The sequence below is a fragment of the Equus przewalskii genome, chromosome 22, assembly GCF_037783145.1.
Source record: "Equus przewalskii isolate Varuska chromosome 22, EquPr2, whole genome shotgun sequence".
Classification (NCBI taxonomy): Eukaryota; Metazoa; Chordata; class Mammalia; order Perissodactyla; family Equidae; genus Equus; species Equus przewalskii.
The window spans coordinates 24,985,147-25,009,454 of record NC_091852.1 but is presented as its reverse complement, the minus strand read 5'-3'; the positions used below and the strand labels follow the sequence as shown (position 1 = coordinate 25,009,454).

Sequence of the window (24,308 nt, the reverse complement as noted above, 5' to 3'; positions counted from 1 at the left end):
CCACTTCTCTGGGAGCTACACTCTCATGAGGATCCCTGTGTCCCTACTTCTCAAGCCTTCAACCCAGAGCATATTGCAAACAGTACTTTCCCAAGCCTTTTTTTTTTTGCCATCCTGATCTCTCCTGGGCAGTGGGCCCATCACTATCCCTAAAGCTCTGTTTGTTATGGGAAAGGAGGAGGTGCAGTCTCCTCTGCAGGTATTGGGAAGTAGGAAGTAGAACATCTCATTCCCAGGCCTAGGGAGATGAAGGGTTATATATTCTTAAAAGTTCTCGTTTGAAAATGGAAACACACTTTCCACATAGAAACTATGCTAAAATGTCCTTTGGAGTCAGGCATTATTGATATCATAGTTCAGCTATATTGCAGGCTAAACAGTTTTTTGTTGATGGCCTAGAAACTGATGTATAGCATTATTACTATGGGAAAGTGTATTCTAAATTCAAAAACCCTGTTCTACAAGTTAACTGTTGGAGTACAATCTCACTTTAAGCTGTAAACTAACTGTACACAACTGATTTACTAATGTTAAAACTCATTTCAATAACCTGCTCAGTTTCACATTACTCATCTGCTTAAGAACTCATTAATCTTAGCTCACCTATGTCTCGTTGTTTATCTGGACATTAGAATTCAGTGCGCCCCATAAAAGTTAATATGTAGTATTAAGAAATTTCAACTCTATTATATAGCATTCACTTGAACATATTACTAATGGAGAGCAAATTTATTTTCTAGGAGCATTTTGATTGTATATTTCTGAAGTAGTTTTATTACAGGTCCATCAGAGTTTACAGAATATAAAATTTTAAACTTTCAAGCACCTTGTGGGAATTTCCTGTTAAAAAAATACAACTTTAGAATACACCAGGAAACTTGCCATATTAGAAAGTTTAGGTTATAACACTGAGCCCTGTTAACTAGTGATAACCCCAAAATACAATCCTTGTTTGACTGAATTTATCATGAGGCATTCTGTAAACACATACAGAGAATTTGCCATGTGCGAGGCATCCTCACATTGAAACATGTGGTCTGTCATCAAAGGCCTGCCTAATTATATATAATTTATAATGATTTTTATTACTATTTAAGACTGAGGCCAAAAAAAGACATTTGCAGATGGTTGAAACGTTCTTATAATTTGAAAATTGTAGCCTGTCCTGTTGCGTTTGGAGTACAAATTAATTATGTGCCAAAAGAGCAGTACTTAAGGAAAACTTTTGCCTTCATTCCCAAGGAAGTCTTATGGAATGTTAACAATGTGTATTATAATTTTTAAAAAGTCTATTAATCAGTCTTTAACAATAAAAGTTGGCAAATGTCACTGGGCCATAAAATTACTAACTGTTATTTGAAAGAGGAATTGTTTATAAAAATGTGTATATGTATGTATGTGTATGTATACAGACTAAAGAACATTTAATATTATTTTGGGTATTTATAAGTGGTTTCAGGTCAAAGATTCGCTTTCCTGAAAAATTAGAATTTTTAATAAACTTTATTTTCTCTCGTGTCATTTGTGACATATTAAGGGGCAATAGGAAGGACTATATGTGGTTTCTCCACACCAAACCCCTCCAAACACAACTAATATTTATCATCCTGACTTTCCTTCAGGGAAAAAAGTATTACTTGGTATTCTTTCTCTTCTACATTTTAAAATGCTGTCTTCTTCAAATAAAATCTATGGCATCTGATGTATCCCTCTTTGAATATTCAGAATTCCTTTCCTCGCAAAGGAAAGAATGACCTTGAGGACAAGGAGTGAAATATTTTACTGTGAGATTTAGGGACATGCCTCTACACAGTGTTACAGCCTATCCCTGTAATTAGGCCTTCTCACAAAACACCAAAGACCCCTTTTTCACCTTGCATATTTCTGTACTTTATTTAAGGTGAAGCTGAGAACATACTGGAAACAGAAAAGAGTAAGTTGCAGCTGCCAAAAGGAATGATCACTTTTGAAAGCCTTGAAAAAGCCAGAAGAGAACAGAGTAAATTCTTCATAGACAAATGAAATCATGTTTACCCACGAAATATCAAAACAAAGAATTGTTGACTTGAATCATGGCTTTTACAATTTTTTAAATACTCAAGACTTTGATATAATGGGTTTTATTTTAAAAAATTAAAATGCAAGATGAGTTTTGTTAAACTATTTTAAAATAAAATTTATAACATTCAACACAAAATCATGGAGGTACTCTAAATAACTATCAGATTTCCTACATGTGTGTGTTACAAATATCTAAATGTAAAATTAATAAACTGTATTGTTTTGAATTCCTGGAAGCAAATGTCCTGCTGCTCTCATTTCTCTGTCAAACATGCTTTCCCCATTACATTCATCTTCCACAGTTACTCCTTCTATTTTTGCTTTGTCGATTGTGTCCTGTCTCCACATGATAGAAAACAACTAATATTAATGACTAACATATATATTGCACTTACTTTGGCCAGGCACTGTTCTGAGTGTTTTGCATATATTCTTGTAATCATCCCAACAATCCCATGAGGCAGGCACCAATTTAGGAATGTGGAAACTGAGGCACAGAGAGGTTGAATTACTTGCCTAAGGTCACATATGGACAGAACTGGGACTTGAACCTAGATAGTTTGGCTCCAGTGTCTATGGTCTAAAAGGCCTTGAAAAAGTTAGGCCTTAACACATTCTTGACAAATAAAGACAGCTGTGAAAGACAAAACGTAAAAATATTCAAATAATGACTCAGGGCATAGTTGCTAAAGAGATGGGAAGGAGGGGGAGGTTGATTAGCATGCTCACCTTTTTATCTCCACTCGTCAGGAGACCTATACTCATAAAATAATCCTATTTATACCCATTCTTAGAATTACAAATCCTACATATAATACACTAATCCCAAAGACATTGATTGATACCTACTACGTGTCAAGAACTGTTGTAAGCACTAGGACTACATGAATGAATGTAGACAAGGACACTGCATGCCGGGCAGAGGAATATGTTCTAGTGAGGAATGAGAGAACAGGGGAGAGGAACAAATAAACACAGAGATAAACAAGATCATTTCTGATGGTGACAAATACTTCAGTAGAAATGAAACAGGATAATAAGAGAATGTTTGGAAGGTTGTTGGGAGGGGGACTACTTTAGATCTGGGACAGTAGAGACTGCCTCTCTGCAGAGGTGACATTTGAGCTGAGACCTGAATGATGAATGAGCCACTTCTGAGAACAGTAAGTATGGGGACAGGGAAGGGATTTCCAGGCAAAGGGAGTAGCCAGAGGAAAAGCTCGGAGACTTCACATAGCTGAAGAACAGAAAGAAGACCAGATAGAGGATTAGGAGATGAAATCTGAAGAGGGGAAATAAACATGAATACCTTGGCTGCTACCCTCAAGTAGCTGAGGACGTATCAACAAATGGTTTTGATACAATTATAGTTGTAGAGAAACTTGGGCCACGTCTTGAAGGATGCACTGAAGTTCTCCATGAAGACGAGGAGGTGAAGAGGAAAGGCATCCTGAGCAGAAGAAGGAGATTGATTAAATGCCAGACCATGCGTGCCCAGTCCAGGGGATTTGCTGCTGGTCATTCAGTTTGCCTGGGGCAAGGAGTTCCTCTCCTGGGAGACTTGTTAAGAAATTATCCTGGAGGGACAGCTCTACTCCTGGAGGGCATTGGGTGTAATACCAAGGAGTTTGCATTCTATCCTGAGGGTGATGAGTGTGAAACAATCTGCACTGGGATTTTACAGGGATTACTCCCTTAGAGGGCGAAGATCCCAGACCCCAGTCAATGAAGAACTGCACTGGTCCACCTGAGTATTGATCAGGGCCTGAACTAAGGCTCTGGCCTTGGGGATGGATTCAGGAAAATGAAAAGAAAGAAGAGCAAGACTGGGAAACCAGTTTGAGGTTAATGGAGGGAGGAGAAGGTGATTTCCCTTCATGTAATCCGCATGGATTTTCTGGAGTCCTTGCAAAACATGGGAAAGAAGTGATTGGGAAGCACACTGGGGTCTAGTGGATGCCTAAGATCTAGCACTGACTCATAGACCATCCAGAAACTAGAATTCTAAGTATTTCTTTCCCCTTAAATTCAATCAGGCTGTCCAAACCTTCCTGACATAGTCTAGCCGGAGCTTACCAAGAATGGGTTTGAGCCCCCTGCAAGAGTTGACTGGCTAAAGACCTTATGTGGGATGTGTGTTGCTATGCAACATAGCAGGCTCTGAGGTCCCTCTGGATCACCAGGCCATTCAGCTGTATTGGCTTCTCGGCCTGGCGTTGGCTCTGAGTTCATTAATAATTGTTACTCAATAGAGCCTCTGCTAAACACACACATGCTCACATTTTTGTTTGTACCCAATTCTGAGGCAAAAAATCAAAGCAGAGCTCTTAAATAATGGCTTTGCAACTCAACTGTATTAAAATATATCCCAATTCTCTTTGGTATTACTGATTATCCAAAGCTTTTCCTTTTATTTATTATTACAGTACCTTATAATTGAAAGGACAAACATTTCTGCTCTGACACTTTTTGAGCTAGTTCTTGGCCATTTGTGTTAATTAATACTTGCATTAATTATTATTATATTTATTATTATTAAGCCCTGATTACCAACGAGACATCTGACATTTCCAAATACTGGACCTGACATGGTGTTTGTTCAGTTGGCTTATAACCACAGATTTTTGTGATATAACAAGAAGAACGAGGAAATCATTGTAAGAAAGTGTATTAAGAAAAGGATAAGAAACTAAGTCTGATTATGAACAAAGATTTAGAGATTAAAATAGTGGTAATCTCACTCAGTGTGTTTGTCAGTGATTAGAAACAAAGTAGGGGGGGAACCTCATCCACACTCCAAGTGGCTGTCCATCTCTCCCAAGACACTGCTGGCCCAACCAAAACAATGCAAAGACTCTCTTAGGTTATGTGGAGGTTAAGTTGTGGTTGGAAGGAAATAAATATGGGCCCAGAAATTCTCTGCAGCACAACAACCCTTCTTGGAAATCATTTTGTAAGAGTAAAATAGTATTCTAATAGTAGAAATGCAGTTATGACATCGCAGCATCTAAGCATTGTGAATGTTTCAAATTCATACTTAAATGAAATAACTTGAGGCTAAAATTACAGGAACTAAAATTACAAGTAAATCAAGTTTCTATGGTGTTCTAGCCGACTTAGTTTATGTTTGTGGGTAACGTTGAAGGGTGCTTTATGATGTAGTACTTAACTACACTGTAAAAGATGATAGCAGTGCCCCAAATCTACTCAAAACAGCTTTAATAGCAAATACTGAAATTATGGTCAAGATGTTAAAGAGAGAAGGGAGACCTTTAGAAATCGTCTGGTCTAAGCTCCCATTTTATACTAGAGAAACTGGAGGCCCTTAGTGCTTTACCTAAAGTTCCACATCTGGGAATGGTAGTTTGTACTAAAATCTTGGTGTTTGGTATCCATGGATTCTTTCCAATGCAACATGCTACCTTACTCTGAAAGGACAGTGACAATCAAAGTCAAAATCAGAGATCATTTTTGAAGACTATCACATATGTTTAGCCTCAGAGCCTTAGAAAGTAGTCTGAGGTGGGGTTAGAAGGGCACGGGTTAGAAGAGGATGGAGAGGGAGCAGACTCAGATTGTAAAAGTACTCTACAACCAATGTAATCCAAATATGAGCAATGTGAAATTGATAATCTATTTTATAGATTTCAACAGTTTTAATATACACATGTTCAAATGTGATATTCCAGAGACAATAGCCAAAAGCTAGATAGTTTTTCTGCTCCACTCTTTTGAAAGGAACAAATTCTTGCTGGGAAAATATTTTTAAATAAAGCCCATTGCTCAGGTGCTGTGGTGTCTCTTGGCCTTGGAGAGTGTCTGTTCTTCTGTTCTACAAGAGGCATGGAAATGCTGCCTCAGGTTTGGCCTTGTGGATGTGCTCAGGAGATTTCAGGAATACCCTGCATACTATCAACTATCTAACGTGCAGAAATTAGTTTCTAATATTCGGAGCTATTTAGGATCTTTGCTGATTTTTCTACTAGTAACTTTGGGTCAGTCTTGAAGGTTATGAAGATTGGAACAGTACTTGGGCTGCCCGTGCACCAGAAAGCCCAGACTGGCTGGGGGAAGGGGAGGAGGAGTGAGGAGGCCTAGAAAATAAGAAGAGGGGCAAGGAAGAGAGGGATGGAGCTGAGTCAAATGCCTTTCACAGCAAACAGCCAAGAATGGCTGCCAGAGTTCAGTTACTGGCTTAGGTGGAGGAGCTGAGCCCCCAGGGACCAAAGTCACCCATGGGATCCCCTCACACGCCAGTCTATTCAGCTATACTAACTCGTTTCTCAGACTACTTGGATGACACTAAGAAGTATGGCTGGGGCAGTACCAATTCATCATGACTACTGATAAAAGCAACTGGAAATCCACATCTCACTGATTAAAGACTCATAGGCCTCACTGAGACTGAGGTTTGGATGACATTTCTGGTTCACAATTTGTCAGTCCACAAGTGTCACGAGGCTGAATGATGGAGCACTAACCTCAGTTGATTTATTTTTTTCTTGGGGGACTTCATCTGTGGTCAGCAGCAGTCTATGAATGTCTTCTGCTCTGCCTGAACATGATGGACAGGCAGACCCTGAATGTGAGTTGGTTTACACGTTTCATTTCATAGGAGGACAGAGTTCAGGATGTGTCCACATCAAGTCATGTCCTAGATTGGCAATCTGGGATTCCAGCTTGGTGAACATTTCAAAAACCTGTAAGAGAACAGCTCTTGATTGTATGTGAAAGTCAATGGATTAGAGATATTAGTAGACCCTGAAATGTGATAAGGGAGGTCTGTGAAAAACTGTCAGGATGTCAGGCTTTCAGGAATAGAGGTAACAGTTTTTCCGTCTCTTCCCACCAACCCAACACCATGAATTTACTGCTGATAAAGATAGGACTTGAGTAGAAGGCAACACCAACTCTACCCAACAAGGTAATTTTGGGAAAAAAAGCAACAGAAGAGAGAGCGCTAGGAACTCAATATGGGTTCTGAGGTACTTGACAATTCCACGTCTTGTTAAAATACTGCAGAGAAAAAAACGTGGCCGCTGGAATACTTTTCTTTTCGTCCTTAAGGAACTAAGAATTTTGAAAAGAGTCCAACTAATGCTCCCTATTTCAAACTAGTAATAATAAAAAGACACGTAGGGTTTGAATACGGTCTGTGCCTATCGATAGTTACTTCCCTGACTCAATAGTGCTTGGAAACACAGGGTACTGGACTGGCCTTCCAGCCAGTTCCCTTGTCTGAACTGAAGGCTTAGGACAAGCCCGCCACCTCTGAAACAGCCTGAAAGTCGAACGAGGCAGGCAAAGGGGGTTCTGTTCAGCTTCTTTTACAAGTTCCCCTGAGCAATTCAAGGAGAGACATCAATTTCCTACTAGACTAACAGTGTTTTAGGAAAAGGAAAAATTCAGATAGGCTCATGGGTCATAGTTAAGACATTCCGTTCTCCTTTTGCTCAGAGATATTCACTTCTATCTCTTTTAGCTGTCTCCATGTAGGATCTCCCTGAAGCAGACTTTGCAATAATGACTTTAGCAAGTTATTGATTTGAAAGGTGATCCCAGAAATGCTAGTGGGGAAGTAGGATAGGACAGAGAAGGAAGCTAGTAAATGAAGTGTGACCCAGGAAGTTACCTCTGTGGGTAATTGGTGCTTAATCCTGCTGGGGACTCCGGGAAATGGTTTGGAAGACGCCCTGCCTTTCACCCCAGAGTTATGGCACCCAAGGAGTGAAAGAGCTGGGGTTTTATAACCCACTCTTGAGTTCATCAGTGGAGGGCTGCTCCTGGTGCATTTTCCCCCAGCACTTACGGAGTTCAGGCAAAGTGGGCTCTGGAGGCTGGAGAAAACCCTCAGGCCAAAGATGCAGGTGTTAGAAACTGGAAGTCAGATTAGCTCAAACCAAAATTGTAAGGGCCAATGGGAAGTAGTTGAAAGCAACTCATATTTTAGTTACTGACAGTGTTACTTTGTTTAACTTTACATCTCTAAGTAACATTCCAGTGTAGCTACTTCTTAATATTTCAACTTTTTAAAATATATTCTTTTTGACATACCATATAGACCATGAAGAATTAGCTCTCTTAACTCTCACACCCCACCACGTCCGGCACAACTCCCACTCACTTGCATCCTTCCCATTCCCCCATCCTACCAGTACTGTTATGTGATCATTTTGGTTGGATCAGTGTTCAGTGTTTACATTACACTGATGAGAACACTTTTCACAACTGTGCCATGTAGTAAAGTACAATTGCTTTCCCTTTCTTGCTCAGCTTCCTGCTTTCTCTGGAATTAGTAAGTCTGACTGTTGTTTTATGTGCTTAATGTTCTATATAAATATCACTCCCTTAACCTCAAACTCTTTGTTGGTTTCTAAATCTCCTCGGAAGACATCCAGTCACATCCATTTTTCAATCAATATCTTCTTGAAGAATGTGGGGACTTCTGACCTGCTCTCCCCTGGACTGTTGTCCCTCTACATCTGGTACTCAGCTTTCCTCCTGAGTTGTCCCTTCACCACGATGGTGCGGGTTCCCTTCTCGTGTTCCTGTGTTGTGTCTTTTGTTTCCTATATTCTACGTTGTGCTCCCTCATTTGCTGGAACTCAGCCTCCTGTAGCTTTCTGAGAAAGAGTGAATGGAGGAAAAATGTTGAGACCTTACATATCAAAAAGGTCCTGATGGATTGGCTGGGTACAGAAGTCCTGATTATTAATAATTTTCCATCAGGATTTCTAAGGCATGATCTGATTTTCTTTTTGTATTTTTCAGCCTGCTTGGGTGTCAGCACCCTGTGCCGGGAAGCCCTCCTACCCAGATCCCCCTCCTCACCCTGCCTGAGCTCCAACCACTCATGCTGGGCCACCCATCACATAGATAGATGTGCTCCTCATTCCACTCAAATGCCAACACCACTAGCCTGCTCCACTGTGCAGAAGCCCTCCTTAACAAGTTGAGGCCCTCATACCTGGACCACTTTCCCTCTTCCCTGTCCCTAGTGTGGATGCCCTCCTCACTCTTCTCAGCTTCCAATACTCTCCTCTGAGCCACCACAGTCTTCTCTTACCCCTGCCAGCGTGGACACTTCCTCTGTTTTGTCCCTCCTATAGCTTTAGTGTGGAATTATTCAGAAAGCGAAGGGAAGAAGAAGAGGGAAAGAACTGAATTGTAACATTTCTCATCTAATATATATTTAGAATTTTTGAAACAAAAGTACTTTAAATTATATGTTAATGGTATTGATTTTATTGGTCAGATCATTTGATTTAGAATTTGAATATAGTTTTCACTAAAGAGTATTCATGCTGATTGGAGAAAAGTTCTCCAGTGAGTCATTCTGGCAATGCCAGCGAGCAGAAAGCAGGATTTCAAGGCCAAAGCAACCATGGAACAAAGGCCCTGGTAACCAAGAACCTCCTCCTCAGCAGAAGAGGACTGAGTCCTGAGCCACTGACTAGTTTCTGTATGGGATACAGATACTCTCAAGAAGTGTGTGGGCCCTTCAAATATTTGAATATCCTCACTCGACCACTGAGAATTTGACTTTAAATACCAGCTTTAAAGCAACATATTTTAGAACTCACCAAAATACACTATTATACTCAGTATCCCAGACCAGTAGCCTAATGGTCTGTAATTACTGAAATAATTCTAATAGTGTATAATTTTAATAGTGTAAATGAAACTATTCTGTTGCTTTAATCGAGGATTTCTCAGCCTCAGCACTTTTGGGGCCAGATAAGTCTTTGTGGTGGGGGGCTGTGCAATGCATTGTAGGATGTTTAGCAGCATTCCTGGGCTCCACCCACTAGATGACGATAGCAACCCCTCTCGACCCCCGTTGGACAATCGGAGATGACTCCAAGTTATCTGCAGCTGAGAACCACTGCTTTGAATTTATAGTTCAATCATTTAGACTCTCTTCTGTCTTTGGTCAAAGTGTATGTTTTTTTCTCAAGAGTGATGAACAACCATTACTATTTAGCTTACCAGCCGCACAAAATTAACAGATGATTATTGAAAGATTGCTTGTGGTGCCAGCAACATAAGACGCTAATTTAAAATCTGCTGAGCTAATGCTACAACATTTCCGCTATTATCTACTCTTCAAGCTCCAAGACTTCCTATTGCATCCATTTTCAAGTAACTATATTCAAAGATGACTGAAAGCAAAAACAGAGCAATGCAAAAGTATTGGATTTTAAAAATACATCCCAGGGAGAAAGTTTATCTGTCAAACTAAAACTTGTCAGCACTTTACAAAATGAATCATTTAACTTTAAAACTATTTCACTAGAGCTCCAGTTCTGTATTAACTTACTTAGTTTGGAGTTACATGAAAGATACTAATCTAAAAATCATGTTGAAAAAAAAAAACAATTCCACTTTTCAATGGTGTTGTCAATGTTCTTGACCCATATGTGAAATGTACCAAAATCTGATTGGTATTTTGCTATATACTAAGTTAGAATATCATTTCTGCTATGATTTAAAAATAACAGTATAGATATTTTTCTTTATGATTTATCCTTTTTATTAGCTCATTTCTCAAGCCTCAAATTTTCAAAAGGTAAAGAGGAAGCGCCCACATCCCTCCACAGGGATCTTAAGTAGGGCAGGACTTTAGAACTGGTATTTTAAACTTGTTGACGTGCTTTAAGTGGGTGAAGGAATTAAAGGGTTGGAGAATGTGTCTTTGATCCTCAAAGGATGAAGGTGTGTGTTACATATGTGCATATGCTAATTCTAAAAATCCAAACTGTAGTTAATTTTCAAAATCAAATCAATATGTCTTGGCCGTGTTGACTACCCGGTCGGCACTAAGGGGAGACAAAATTTTGGTGTGGTAGAAAAGGTACTGAATTCAACATGAAAAGTCTTTGCTTGAGTCCCGCCAGAGACTCTCACTAATTGCGTGATCTCTGGCAAAGCACTTCCAAGTCCTACCCGTAAAATGGGGTAAATACCTACATAACATGATTATTGTGTGGGCAAAATGAAACCATGTTTGTAAAATTTCTCTGGAAAACTGTGGTCGATCTCCAGTGTTAAGAGCTCAAGCTCTGCAGACAGACACTCTCCGTTTGAACCATCACTCTACCGCTCACCAGACCTGACTGTGTGACTGAATCTCCGTTCCTCCATCACCTCACTCGTAGTTTGGTGATACTAATATTACTCAGTTCAGAGGGCTTCTGAGAGGGATGAAAAATCAGATGACGCAGATAAAGTGTTTGCCCAATAATAAGCACTCGACATTTCCTAATGTAATTCATCTATGTTTATTGACATTCTCCGAAGCATGTTCCCTGTCTGTTACTGTTTTCATTCTACCCTATAACTTGCTGAGTTCTATTTTACAAAGAAGAAAATGATAACTGAAACTGCTGGCATTTTCTCAGAAAGTGACTACTCATTTTCCATGACACAATGGAGAGATTTGAGAACTAAAACTAGAGGAAGTGATGTGGTAAGTGGTCACATTTGATTGGTGCATTTAGATGACATTTCACACAAAAAGGTATAAATTCAACTAATGCAACCATGTATTAAACAAATGATAGTTTCTGAAAAGAATAAAACTGAAATCAGGGCTGTCCAGGAAAAGACAGAGTGTCAGGTCTCTGGGCCTGTAGACAAGAAACCTGAAAGCAGGGAAATAGAGTGTTCAGAAAAAAATTGTGCCTATTAGGGAAGTGGTCCTAGGCATTCAAAACAGCTGGTTATTGAGTCTAATAGACTCAATCTCAGGAAACTAGTGAGAAGAAGGTCTCTTCACTCATTGTGATGAAAAGAGCAGATATTCTACACACACCAAACTGCAGAAAGGGGACTCTCATCAAAACTTAATACATCACTTGTTAGAAACCACTAAATCGGAGATGAAGAGAGCTCATAATCATACAGAGGCACACAACTTGCCCTAGAGTCTTAATCAATTTTCTTCTCCACTAGTCAGCTTAGTTTAGAATGCTTCCCTTTGTCAAATGCTTTTGGGTATCTCCCTCGCTTTTTAAACAAGGAGTATACCCAATCACAACTATCAATCGAAGTTGACAAATACAGAAGAATTAAACTTCATTTATGAGAAGTGCTATTTACAGTTCTGTTCAAACTTGCTGCTATGAAAACAATACTTCTTGCATATCAACAGAATTATATGCTTTTCCACAGCTTTACTACATCATCTGTGGCATGATAGGAAGTTCTTGAGAATTGCTTCAGAACAGTTAGTAAGGGATATTCTGAGATCTTTCAAGGTTGGTATATTGAGACAGGTACAAGTAAATATAAAATATAACTTAATTTCTCCAAATATATGCATATTTAAGTGACATTTGATGTCCTTGCAAAATAAAAGGTTAATTTTGAAATTCAAGTAGGAAGGAATAAAGTAGGATTCTTCAGGTTCTATATTCATGACTGAACATCTTTGTACTAATTTTTCACATGCGTTCCATTGTTACAAGATTGCAGTAGAGTGATTAATATGTCTCTATAAAACATTGGCTAGAACCTTAGACAAGTAACAAAATATATATCCCTTTTCATTCATACACATTTGTTTTTCACCATATGAATTAGAATATCCTCATATTACTGATGTTAGCTCTTTACAATACAATTTAAAGTATTTCATAACCCATTTATGCTGAAGACTGGTGTATTTAGGAATTTTAACTTTATCAATTTCTTCAGGATTGGACAAGCAACAAATTCAATGGAATTATTCCCAAAATCATTCAACAGAGTCTTTGGGCAGTGGCTGCGAGGTAGTTTACCAACTATTCGGTACACATCAGAAAACTAGGAACCTTTAAAACTACTGATGCCTGGTCCCTGCACCAAGACACACTGATTTCATTGTTTTGGCATGCAACGTTAAGAGGGTTTCTCAAGCTTCCCAGATGGTTCTACCGTGCCACAATGTTGGGGAAACTTTGAGCTGGGGTAAAGGCCCAGGTTGGGAGTGGGAGACATGGATCATTGGCTAACCTGAAGCATCAGTCATCCTTCTGAAGAAAAGATTCTAGATTACGGGGCATGGGAATAAGGAGGGTCCTGGGGCAACTCTTACACAATCGCCTAAGAGTTGTGAAATGTAAAGATGGAGCCAATTATTGGCCGGGGCATCCAATGCTGATAACTACATGAAATTAGGCAACTGTGCTGTCCTTCATCAGGGACATTCCAGTTAAGGGATGGAAAGCTGCAATATTCCACTGAATGTTGCTTCATCATGTATACAGTGATGATACTATCCATAAAGTGTACCAACTCCCATTATTGTTCACTCAGTGGATCCAAGGGACTCTCCAGGAGCCAAGGGGTCTGCAAGAGGGGTACCCTCCTCCAGCATCATGTCATCTAGTAAGGGTCTGAGGACAGGGGAGGTTGCCTCCTCCTTCAGGTCCAGGTTTGGCTCCATTCTGCAGCAAGGAGGCCTTGGTAGCCATGCTGAGCTTGAAGGGTGCTACTTCCATGACCCAGGACATAGTGGACAGCTAGGTATGCAGGGTCACAGGCTCAGGGTCTCTCAGAGCCTCTATTTGCAGGAGAGGCCTGTATGTGGCCAGCAATTGCTGTTCTGATGGTATATGGTGCAGGGCCTAGGAGGACAGTTTCTTGCATCAGAAGCCCATGGACAATTTATGGCCATCATAGGTGGTCCAGAGACTCCAGGAGGCATGAAGGGAGGCTACTAAAGCCTCTACAATGAAGGTGTCTTGGAGGGCATTAACAAGAGTGCCCTCTGATTTCAAATTGGATAAATTCTAGAGCCTTTTGTTGGAGGGAACCCCATTTCAGGTGGGCCAACTTGTAAGTTACAGCCTCAGCGAGATTAAGTGAAAGTTGGAAATAAGGAATATGTTGACTCCACAACCCAACAAGGGCCAAAAGATGTCAGACTTGTATCAACATTGTGGGTGCTAAGAGGGTCAATAGCTGTTTCTTGACAGTATCGAGGATGGATCAGCCCTCAGTTTACCAAATAAATTTTAGAAATTTATGGGAGGTGGTGGGGCCTTACACTATGTGTGGGGCAATGGCTCATTCCTTTTTTGTGAGCTCCTTTGTGAATATTTGTATGGTCTTAATGAGTATATGAAATAAATCTCCTCAGAGGAGGATATCATCCAGGTCATCTCATGTCTGTGCTCCTGGAGAAAGGTGGACACAGTGAGACTTTGCCTGCAAAGACTGGCAAGGCTGCTGAGGTATCCCATAGGTACATGTGTATTGTGTCCCTTCAGAAGTGAAAGCAAATTGCAGCTGAGAGGCTATTGATATAGGCACTGAATAGAACTTAGTAGCCCAATCTATAATAGCAAAATATTGACCATTGCTAATTGGAGGGAACTGATCATTTCAAAACTATTGGGTACTGGCTCTTGGTACTTGGCCTTAATGGATGGGGACTATAGCATTAAGGTTAAGATAATCCACCTCCAGGCGCCATTCATTCATTCTGGGTTTAATTTAGAGGCCAAATGGGGCTGTTAAAGTGAGGAGCAGTGAGGATAATCACCCTTTAGTCACTAGGTCTTATAAATTGCCATCCTTGAAGACCCTGTTTTAATTTACCTTGGGCCATATTAGCTATTTTAACTCAGGGGGAAGGGAGTCTATTGGGTCCCATTTTGTTAGGCTGATATGTAAGTGCCAAAGACTTAACTTTAAAGCATCACCCATTGGGTCAGAACATCTATGCTTACTGTGGTCTATTTTAGGGCAATGCGTGCAATGGGGAATTTAGGCAAGACCACAGTTCTAACGGTTAAGGTGAGGCAAAACTATTTTTTCTCTATTTTATATGTCATAGCTCCCCTAGGATTATAGGGATTACCATGTTAATAATTACTGGGATCTCCATGTATAACTGTAATTTGAGCTCCGGTATTGATTCCGTCCATGAAAGTTTGCCAATTTGCATTTCAGCAGATGTTAAAGTTAATTCGAAATCTATGTTGTAGAGGTTCCAGAGCCAATCAGCACACTTTTATCTCTTTGTTGTATACATTGTTTGAGTACATTTTGGATTTCCAATTGGGTCAAATTTGGGACCTTTGCTTCCTTTTTTTTCCTTCCCCTGTAACCAGGTTCCTTCCTTCATTTTCTCTTTCTCCCCCTTCCTCTTTTGGTTGATCACTGGATATAATTTATTTTGGTGGGGGGTGGGAGGTGGGAGGGGAGCTTCTTCTCTACCCTACTCTTACGGATAAATTTCTTCTTCCAAAGTCTCAAATCAGTGTCATCAGGCTTAGGGGCTACCCTCATGGCAATGGTTGCATTATAGGGTTTAAAGACTCTGGGCTTAAGCCAGGTTTCAATTAACTCCTGTGCTGTGACACAGGGATGCCATGGGGGTTTTCCCCTATAACCCTGAGGATCAGCATGTGTGTTGTGACAGAAGCATAGGCAGCAGCAGCAGAAGAGGTATTTAAGGCATTTAAGGTAGCACTGCTATCTGCATTTAGGTATGTGAACCACAGCATGACACCTATTGGCTTTCATTTCTCTCTCTCTCTCTCTTCTCTCTGCACAGTCGCTCTCAGAATATTTTGTATTTCTAGCTGCAAAAAGTCGTGGCTTTCAGTTTCTGTCTCAGTCCGGTCACCCATTGTGCGCACCTTTTGGGTGGTTATGTGAAAAGTTCAGGAGCTCAGCAGCTGGCTTTGTAGGTAGCCACCTCCTCCTCCAGGAAATGCCAGTCAATCTCCCTAGGGTCAGGGTTCACATCCAATAAGATCATTTTGTCGAGGGCCTGTGTGGGGGCCTTCAAGCTTTGTGACTGTCAGATTAGCCCTTTGGTATACTAGTGATTAGCAACACTAAGCAAAGCCTAGATCCATTGGATAGCAATTTTCTATTGGGAGAGCAGTTGAATTACCTCCTCTGACGTTTTCGGAGGGACTGGTACCAAATGCTCCTTTCCCTTTCCTTTTCTCATCAGCATCTGACCACAGGCCTTCATGGATATGCACCTTGATACACAGGGGTTCAAGAGAATGCCTGCAAGAGCAGAAGGGGAAGCAACAGCACGGGAGATGAGCAAGGTCACTAACTTTGCCTAAGCAACAATTCTTCTTGAGCAATCAGGGTGCCATACTTCAGTCTCCCCAGGTTGGTGGTCTCCTTCCTTTCCACACACCTCACACGAGGCCATCCCTGAGCCTGTCCCAGGGGTGCACAATCACAGATAATATCCATATGGCTGCCTTCCAGCTGCCAGTGATGGTCACCAGGCTCGATGCAGCGACTAGATTGTTCTAGCTGGACCCTTGGTAAATGAAACTCAAGAGTCAAGCAGTTAAGGTTAGCTGTCCCTGCCTTTATAGGTGGAAGCTTAAAACTCTCATGAGAAACTGATAAATGTAAGCTTCATTTATTTCTCATATAAAACATCGACTCCACTTATACATATGTATCAATCAAGATTGTGTTCTCTGTAAATAACAGGAAATCCTACAACAGTGGCTTTCAATGAGCCTAGGGAGTAGGCCTCCAACCCTTTTTAGCATCTGAATGATGCCAGCAGGCACCTCCTACCTTTTCAGTCAGTTGTGCTCTGCACATAGCCCTTCCTCCTACGCTCCCCACCTCAAGGTCCCAAGATGGCTCCTGCACCTCTGGCTCTCAGTGTACGTGTTTCAAGCAGGAAAAGAAGGAGACAGAAGAAGGCTTAGTGCCTAGATCAGAAAAGCAAGGGCTTTGCCAGAAACCTGCACATGTGTGTTTATGTTGCATTGGCCAGAACCGTGTCACGTGGACACTGCTGCCTGCAGGAGACGTTGGGAAATCATTTCTAGGACTTGCAGCCTAGAGAGCTGAGGTAGGCAAAGGAGAAGGGTCTAGAAAGGAGATTGAGGTATCTGACCTATAGGTTCGCTTACTGCTTTGTACATACAGTGACTGTTTTAAAGACGTTAATAATTATCTATTGTTGATGCAAATAATCCACAATCAATCTATATCAAAATTGGGGTGAGTTTCTTATATGAGTCAGGTCAGGGGGCTATAGCCCAGGGAATTCCTTCTCCAAGGAAGGAAGCACTCTGAAGAAGTGGGGTGCACAGAGTGGTTATATACCATCTTGGAACAAAGAATATACATCATGTATAACAGGAATATCTCTTTTCCTATAGTCAGGAGATGCCTTGCTAGCATAGCAGTTCAGTGGTCACAAGGTGAAGACAGCAAGTTGATGGTCAGCAGGTCAGTGGTCACGAGATGAGGTAAAGCAAGTCAGTAACTAATCCTTAGCTGCTGGGAAGAAATGCTATCCTTAAAGAAATGCTGATATCCTGGAGGCAACATCCTTATCTTTAAGGGCAGCATTCTTGGCTTTGGGACACTATAAATGTTTATAGCAGATGTACAATGCATGCTCAACAGGCCACGTCAGGCCTTTCTGGAAAAACAAGGTCAGGCCGAATTAGTTTTAAACCAAATAACTTCCTCATATAATCCAATATATCCTATTGCTTTCTATTTATTCATCACTATTAACCTTCACTATGCAGATTAATTTCAACTGGAGCTGGATCCAAGGGATACAGTGAAATCAAAGAAAGGGGGCTTTGGAATCCAGTAGACATAGGTAGCAATCCCAGCTCCTACACTTTCCAGACGTGTGCATGGCACACAATTGGTTGTTGCCTTTAAATACGTGTTTTTGCTTTTTTGTTTGTTTTAAGAACATGAAATGCCTTTGACTTGTGCCTGTAAAGACTTGTGCCCGTGAATCCTCCCTTTGCCTGTTACCCTTACTAGTAGGGTAAGCCCACATTTTGCACTCACGCTACACAAAGCTGCACAAGTTACTTGACCACCTTCCCCTGCTTCCTCTCTCTGTAAAATAGGAGAATGGCCCCTTCCACTGCACAGCTGTGAGGACTCTGTAACACCACCTAGGCAAGGGGTTACAAAATTAAACCCTCCTTGGGAAATTTACGTTTTCAACAAGCAATTACTTTGGAGGACAGCCTTGCAAATGGATTATTTTTTGCAAGGACTGTCAACCACAGAAATGCCGTGAAACCTCAGTTTTGAGAAGCCTCTCCCAAACTGCTTGTCTTAGCAGCATTCAGTGTGAATGACTACACATGTGCCACCTTGGGATGCAGTTAGGCCATCTAAGGCCATTCTGTTTTGAAGGACCCCCTTGCTCATTAAAGACATTCCCTCTGACCATCTCAGAGCTTTGGTCAGATTTCTTTTGAAGACGTACATGATGCTTAGCATTTGACGAATGCAGTGGGCCCTGTTGAAATTAGCAGCAATCTAGAAATTACAATTATTCCATCCTGTAGCTTTGTTTATGACTAAGATTTTGTTGAGTTATTACTTTAATTCTAGCTACCCTAACTTCCTGCAAGGCTCTAGTTTACCTGGTGGAGCTGAGGTAATCTGAGAACATTATGAACACAAGCAAATACGATCCACCTATTTATACTTATAAGTTACTGTCCTAGAAAGATTGTTTAATGAGCATATCATCTCAAACTGCCTTGAATCTTTTTAAAAGTTAAATTAGGTGTTAAAAATTACCTCGACAGGGGCTGGCCCCGTGGCCGAGTGGTTGGGTTCGCGCGCTCTGCTGCAGGCGGCCCAGTGTTTCGTTGGTTCGGATCCTGGGCGCGGACATGGCACTGCTCGTCAGACCACGCTGAGGCGGCGTCCCACATGCCACAATTAGAAGGACCCACAACGAAGAATATACAATTATGTACCGGGGGGCTTTGGGGAGAAAAAGGAAAAAAATAAAATCTTTAAAAAAAAAATTACCTCGACAAATAAGCAAACATAGAATACAGTAAAAAGAGAAAAAAACATATGATTTTTGTGTTGTAACATGTGTTACCAAAATATTCTTTCTGAAACTGTAAGATTCCATACTTATTTTCTTTTTCTTTCGGTTTGTTTCTGTGTGTGTGTTCTCCAGTCTCTAGAGATATAGAATACTATCTCCAAGTAACATATTCAGGTAACTGGTTATAATCAAACTATCTCCCAGAGGGCTCGAAGGAAAGTGCACTGTAAACTTAACATATTGTACAAGCCTGAAGTGATGCTTTGAGAGTTTTATCGTTTTTACCATGATTTAGATAAAAAGTCATCAGTTCTCCGCTCTTGTCAACAACGTAGTCATTCATTAATTGTATTTTTATAGATTGATACGCCAGACACTATACTAATTAATCTAACATATTTAGATTCTAAGTTTATGCAGCAAATGTTCACGCTGGAAAACTCTGGGTGGTGAGAATATGGGTAACTTCAATTTCATTGTTGTTGATGCAATTTAATGTAGTAGCCACGCCTAGCTTTACCATACAGGAAAGACTTCAAATACTGACTAACTTTACGTAAGGACACAAAATGGTTTGAAGGTAAGAAAAGAGAAAAATAGAACCGTAAAAGGGCCAAGAACAAAAAGATGGGCAACTGGAGGAAAGGTGGGAAGGGTGAGCAAGAGCTGCGGGCAGGGAGTGGGGGATTCCAAGGAGGTGGGTGGAAAATGGGGCGGAGCTTGGACGACTAACTCAAGGTCTAAGGGGTAGCCCCAAGGGCTATAAAAGCTTGGTGGAGCCAAGCAGGAAAGGCAGCCTAAAGTCTAGGCACATACGCAGAGGCCGGTAGGCGACAGCAGCTGCAGTGTCTAGACAAAGGCAGAAACGTCCAGAGCAGCCGAGATCAGGTCCAGGATGCGGCGCCTGTTCTTGTCTCACGTGCTAGGGGCCTGGCTGCTACTGAGCCAACTTCCTAGAGAACTCTCAGGCCAGAAGCCCGACGACGTTATTAAGGCATGCGGACGCGAATTAGCACGCCTGCGGATCGAGATCTGCGGCTCCCTCTCCTGGAAGAAAACGGTTCTGAGGCTGGAGGAGCCTGGGCTGGAAGCCGGACAACCCGTAGGTAAGAGCTCCCGCCCCCGGCCGCTCCGCACTTCCCATTGGATGCTGTCGGAGTGCAGACCATCCAGAACCGCCAGGCTCCGACCCTCATTAGCGGCGCGCGCTCAGCCCCGAGTGCTGCTGGTGCCTTCAACGGCTTTTTGCGCGGAACTGGCGTTTCTAGTAAGAGTCTCACCGGGGAGCTCAGCAGAGGGAGGGAAAGCAGCGGGAACAGCAAACGGCCGCACCTGAAAGGCACTTGGTGCCCTTCATCTCCTGGCACCCAGGGTGAAGGGGTGGGGAGAAGGGGGAAGCCACAGACGAGGTAAGGCTGCCCAAAGATCCGCAGGAGGTGGGGCGCCCTCGGCCCTGACCCCAGAGTCCAGGTCCGTGGGCTGGATAACGGGCGTGCTGGCGGTTGGGGCAACTGCACAGGACATCTCGACTTGAGACGACTGCGGGCATAATTCCTGTAGAATATTAATAGAAGAGTACCACAGATTTCAGGGATTTACTGTTCAAAGGACGGAAGACCAGATTGCATTGCGTTTGCTTTGTAAATTCACTTTTTCTGAACAAACAAGTAATATAGTCATATTAATAACTGAAAAATATACATAAATACAATAAGAAAAATGAAAAGCACTTATAGATATTAAAGACTTTGCAAATATGTTAATTTATTGAGAAAATGAAAATATCTATGTTAAATGAGGAACAGGAAAGCATGTTAACATTTGCAGATTTGTATGTATATCTCCAGCCTTTTCACTTAACATATTGTGAGCGGTTTCTCACATTGTAATTCTCCAAAAAGATAATTTAAAATTTCTTTGTAGTATTCCATGTCATAAGTCTACCATATATATTGAACCATTCCTAGCGGATCTTTAGGTTGCTTCCAAATTGTTGCCTGAAAATGGTTTCCCGAGCACATTTATATACAGCTATTTGGCCAAATTTCTATTTCTACAGAAGTTACTTGTGATTTTAGAGTATTTTTAGAGAACCATCTTTAATGATACCCTGTTACATAATTTAACCAGAAATAACCTAACTAAATATTGCCTGTAAGTGAAGATCAAGAGAAATGTTTACATTACTAGTTAGAAACGTTTGGGAAGTTCATGTCAATAATTTGAAAGTCATCTAGTTTTAAAATCTCTATTGTTAGTTTCTATTTGTTTTTACATTGTAAAGTTGTTAGCTAACCATTTTTCCCACAAGTTGAGGGAAATACTCACTGTACCCCTTTTAAAAATAAGATAGACATTTTGAATTAGAAGAGATCTATGTTAGTGAGATGTTAGTCCAAAATCTAGTGATTAAGAGGTGTTTGAATTCAGGTCTATTAGAATATTATCTTTTAGTTAGACTCCAGAAGCTGAAGTTGTAGATTGCAAAACGTTTCAAAACAAGTTTAAAAAATAATTTTAATAAAAGAGTACAACACAGACAACAAAAGAAAAATTAGACAAGTGGGACTACGACACACTAAAAGGCTTCTGCACAACAAAGGAAATGATCAACAGAGTGAAAAGGCAACCTAGAGAATCAGAGAAAATATTTGCAAACTGTCTATCTGATAAGAGGTTAATTTCCAAAATCTATAAAGAACCCCTACAACTCCGTAGCGAGAAAACTAATACCCCAATCTAAAAATGGACTAGACACTAGAATAGACATTTCTCCAAAGAAGACATACAAATGGGCAACAGGTATAAGAAAAGATGCTCCACCTCACTAATCATCAGGGAAATAGAAATCAAAACCACAGCGAGATATCACCTCACACCTGTCAGGATGGCTATTGCAAAATAACAAAAGACAAGTGTTGTTGAGGATGTGGAGAAATTAGAACCCTTATATACTGTTGGTGGGAAAGGAAAATGGGGCAGCCACTATGAAAAACAGTGTGGAGCTTCCTCAAAACAAAACAAAACAAAAAAACTCTAATTACCTTATGATCCAGCAATCTCCCACTTCTGGGTATTTAGCCAAAAGAACTGAAAGCAGGATCTTGAAGAGAGATTACCACTCCCATGTTCCTTGTAGCACTATTCACAATAGCCAAGATGTGGAAACAACTTAAATGTCCATCCGCAGATGAATGAAGAAAGAAACTGTCGTATAAATATTTACAAGGGAATGTTATTCAGCCTGAAAAAGAAAAGGGGGAAATCCTGCAATATACAACAACACGGATGAACCTGGAGGACATGATGCTATGGGAAAAAGACCTGCCACAGAAGGACAAATACTGCATGACTCCACTTACAAGGATCCAAAATAGTCAAACTCACAGAAGCAAAGAATAGAATGGTGGTTGCCAGGGTCTGGGAAGAGAGGGAAATGGGAAGCTGCAGAGCAACATGTATAAGATTTCAGTTATGCAAGATGAATTGGTTCTAGAAATCTGATGTAATAACATTGGACCTATAGATAACAGTGCTGTGTTGCACACTTAAAATTCTGTTAAAAGGGTAGATCTCATGTTAAATGTTCTTACCACAATTTTAAAAAAAGAGATATATGGGAACTCTGTCATATTTTTGTGAATTTTCTGTAACTTTAAAAGTATTTCAGAATAAAAGTTTATAAATTATAAAAACAAAAAAAAGACTGCCCCAAAACACAGCCTATGAATAAACATCATAGAAACTACAATTGTTTTGCCTGATTGGTCAACTGCCTTTAAGTATTTGGAAAGTTACTATCAGCCTTTCTCTGCATTCAGTAAGGTCCCAACTAGAGAAAGTTTAAGTTAGAGCAAGGAGAGGGTTTTTTTGGAGGTGAGTAGGTTGAATTAAACTTAGGATGTCTTCCTGAAGGAAAATGCCAAAACTTCTGACTACTAAAAAATGATATAAATTCTCATGTGTCGGTGCCAGTTTAGAACTTGAAGGAGAGAGAGCACTAGGAGGAAAGATGAAATGCTGAAGTACGTTTTCTTTCCACTGAAAACTCCAGCTGTTCAAATTTCTTTTTGGCTGAAAGGAGAGCAACTGAGACTCTTGCTACAGAATTCATAGGAGGTGGACCAGCCCCGGACCATTCCTGCCTGGATGAGGGGCATGGTTTTCTCTGATCAGTAGGCATCGCTGGTTACCCAGGAATCTACCCTCCATGCTGTGATTTATATCTCTTGGCCACATTGTTTCCACTATTTCAAGAGTACTGCCTTAACACTAAGCTGAGAAGGACAGTCTTGCTCTCCATGAGGAAGAACAGCAAGAACTGATCCAGGTTTACACTCTAATTTAAACTTCATCTGTGTTTCTAATTTGTTTTGGTGCTAAAACTCTCAAAATTGTGTAATCAGGATAATTAAGGTTAGAAGAGAGTTTACATGACTGGAAGTTTTTTGAGTCAAAAGTGCTATGAGGAAAGCATGAAGGGGACATGAGAGACGACAGAGGGTCAAGTGGAGTAAAGCTGAACCTTGGTAATGTTGTAGAACTTTAAGCTGTCCGACGATAAGAAGCTAAGTTGTTTAGATACCAGGATACTTACTGATTCTGTTTTAATGTTTAATTTACTTGAGACAATGCTTTCCTTTTTGTCTATGCAAAATTTTATAATTTTCCTGACGTTCTTTGACATGAATATTTTTTTCTCCTCTCCCTTTTTTTTAAATTTAGAAATTGTGTCATCCTCCATCAGCAAAGATGCAGAAGCTTTAAATACGAAGTTGGGACTCAATTCTAATTTGCCAAAAGAGCAGAAAGCAACACTGTCTGAGAGGCAGCCATCATGGAGGGAGCTGCTACAACAACCTGCATTAAAGGATTCAAATCTTAACTTGGAAGAATTTGAGGAAACCATTCTGAAGACACAAAGTGAAGTAGAAGATGACAGTCTTTCAGAATTAAAGAACCTAGGCTTAGATAAACATTCTCGTAAAAAGAGAATGATTCAACTGAGTCATAAGTGTTGCTACTGGGGTTGTACCAGAAAAGAACTCGCCAGACAATGCTGAGATGAAGCTAATGATGCATTTCATATAGATGTTCATGTGTGTTCTCAATGACACACTCACTGATGCCTCTGTCAACTGCGCTAATTATTAGAATATGAGAAATCATTATTAGTGTTTAGATTTTTCATTTGTTGTCTAAGAAAATATTCCTTCAGTTATTGCAGTGTCTGCTAATAAAACTCTTTATGCAAAAAAGTACTTTTGTCTTTTTTGTTAATCATATAATTGTCATTTTTTCAATACTGTTAACCCAAAATGACAATAACATCTTTATCACTTTAACCACACACAACAACTCAAAAAAAAATTTAAAAATAGATAGCTTAGGGGCTGGTCGGGTGGCATAGTGGTTAAGTTCACGTGCTCCACTT

General features: G+C 40.5%; 2 protein-coding genes and 1 long non-coding RNA gene across 11 annotated transcripts in view; 2 read left to right on the top strand and 1 right to left on the bottom strand.

The window, feature by feature from the left end:
* The window catches only part of PLGRKT (plasminogen receptor with a C-terminal lysine), a 40,219-nt gene extending 37,917 nt beyond the window's left edge, over positions 1-2,302 (top strand). For all 9 annotated transcript variants that reach the window (XM_070589994.1, XM_070589995.1, XM_070590000.1 and 6 more), the window contains one exon: positions 1,901-2,302. In XM_070589994.1, the coding sequence (XP_070446095.1) occupies positions 1,901-2,022 (122 nt within the window). In that variant the 3' untranslated portion in view covers positions 2,023-2,302. The remainder of the gene's footprint in view (positions 1-1,900) is intronic.
* Positions 1,489-19,706, bottom strand: LOC139078489 (uncharacterized). The gene is made up of 5 exons (XR_011531458.1): positions 18,613-19,706; positions 15,953-16,074; positions 6,543-6,761; positions 3,371-3,511; positions 1,489-2,695 (listed from the first exon to the last, which is right to left on the bottom strand). It is a non-coding gene; the product is annotated as an uncharacterized lncRNA (long non-coding RNA).
* On the top strand, positions 19,665-24,042 carry LOC103554266 (prorelaxin). The gene is made up of 2 exons (XM_008525242.2): positions 19,665-19,980; positions 23,600-24,042. The coding sequence occupies exons 1-2, from the start codon at positions 19,770-19,772 to the stop codon at positions 23,935-23,937; spliced, it is 549 nt and encodes a 182-aa protein (XP_008523464.1). The 5' UTR covers positions 19,665-19,769; the 3' UTR covers positions 23,938-24,042.
* The last annotated feature ends 266 nt before the right edge of the window (positions 24,043-24,308 follow it).

Excerpts from the sequence above, each read along its gene's own strand:
- LOC103554266 (XM_008525242.2), top strand. The coding sequence starts at position 19,770 with ATGCGGCGCCTGTTCTTGTCTCACGTGCTAGGGGCCTGGCTGCTACTG. Across the intron at positions 19,981-23,599 it reads GGAAGCCGGACAACCCGTAG|AAATTGTGTCATCCTCCATC; the intron begins GTAAGAGCTCCC and ends TTTTAAATTTAG.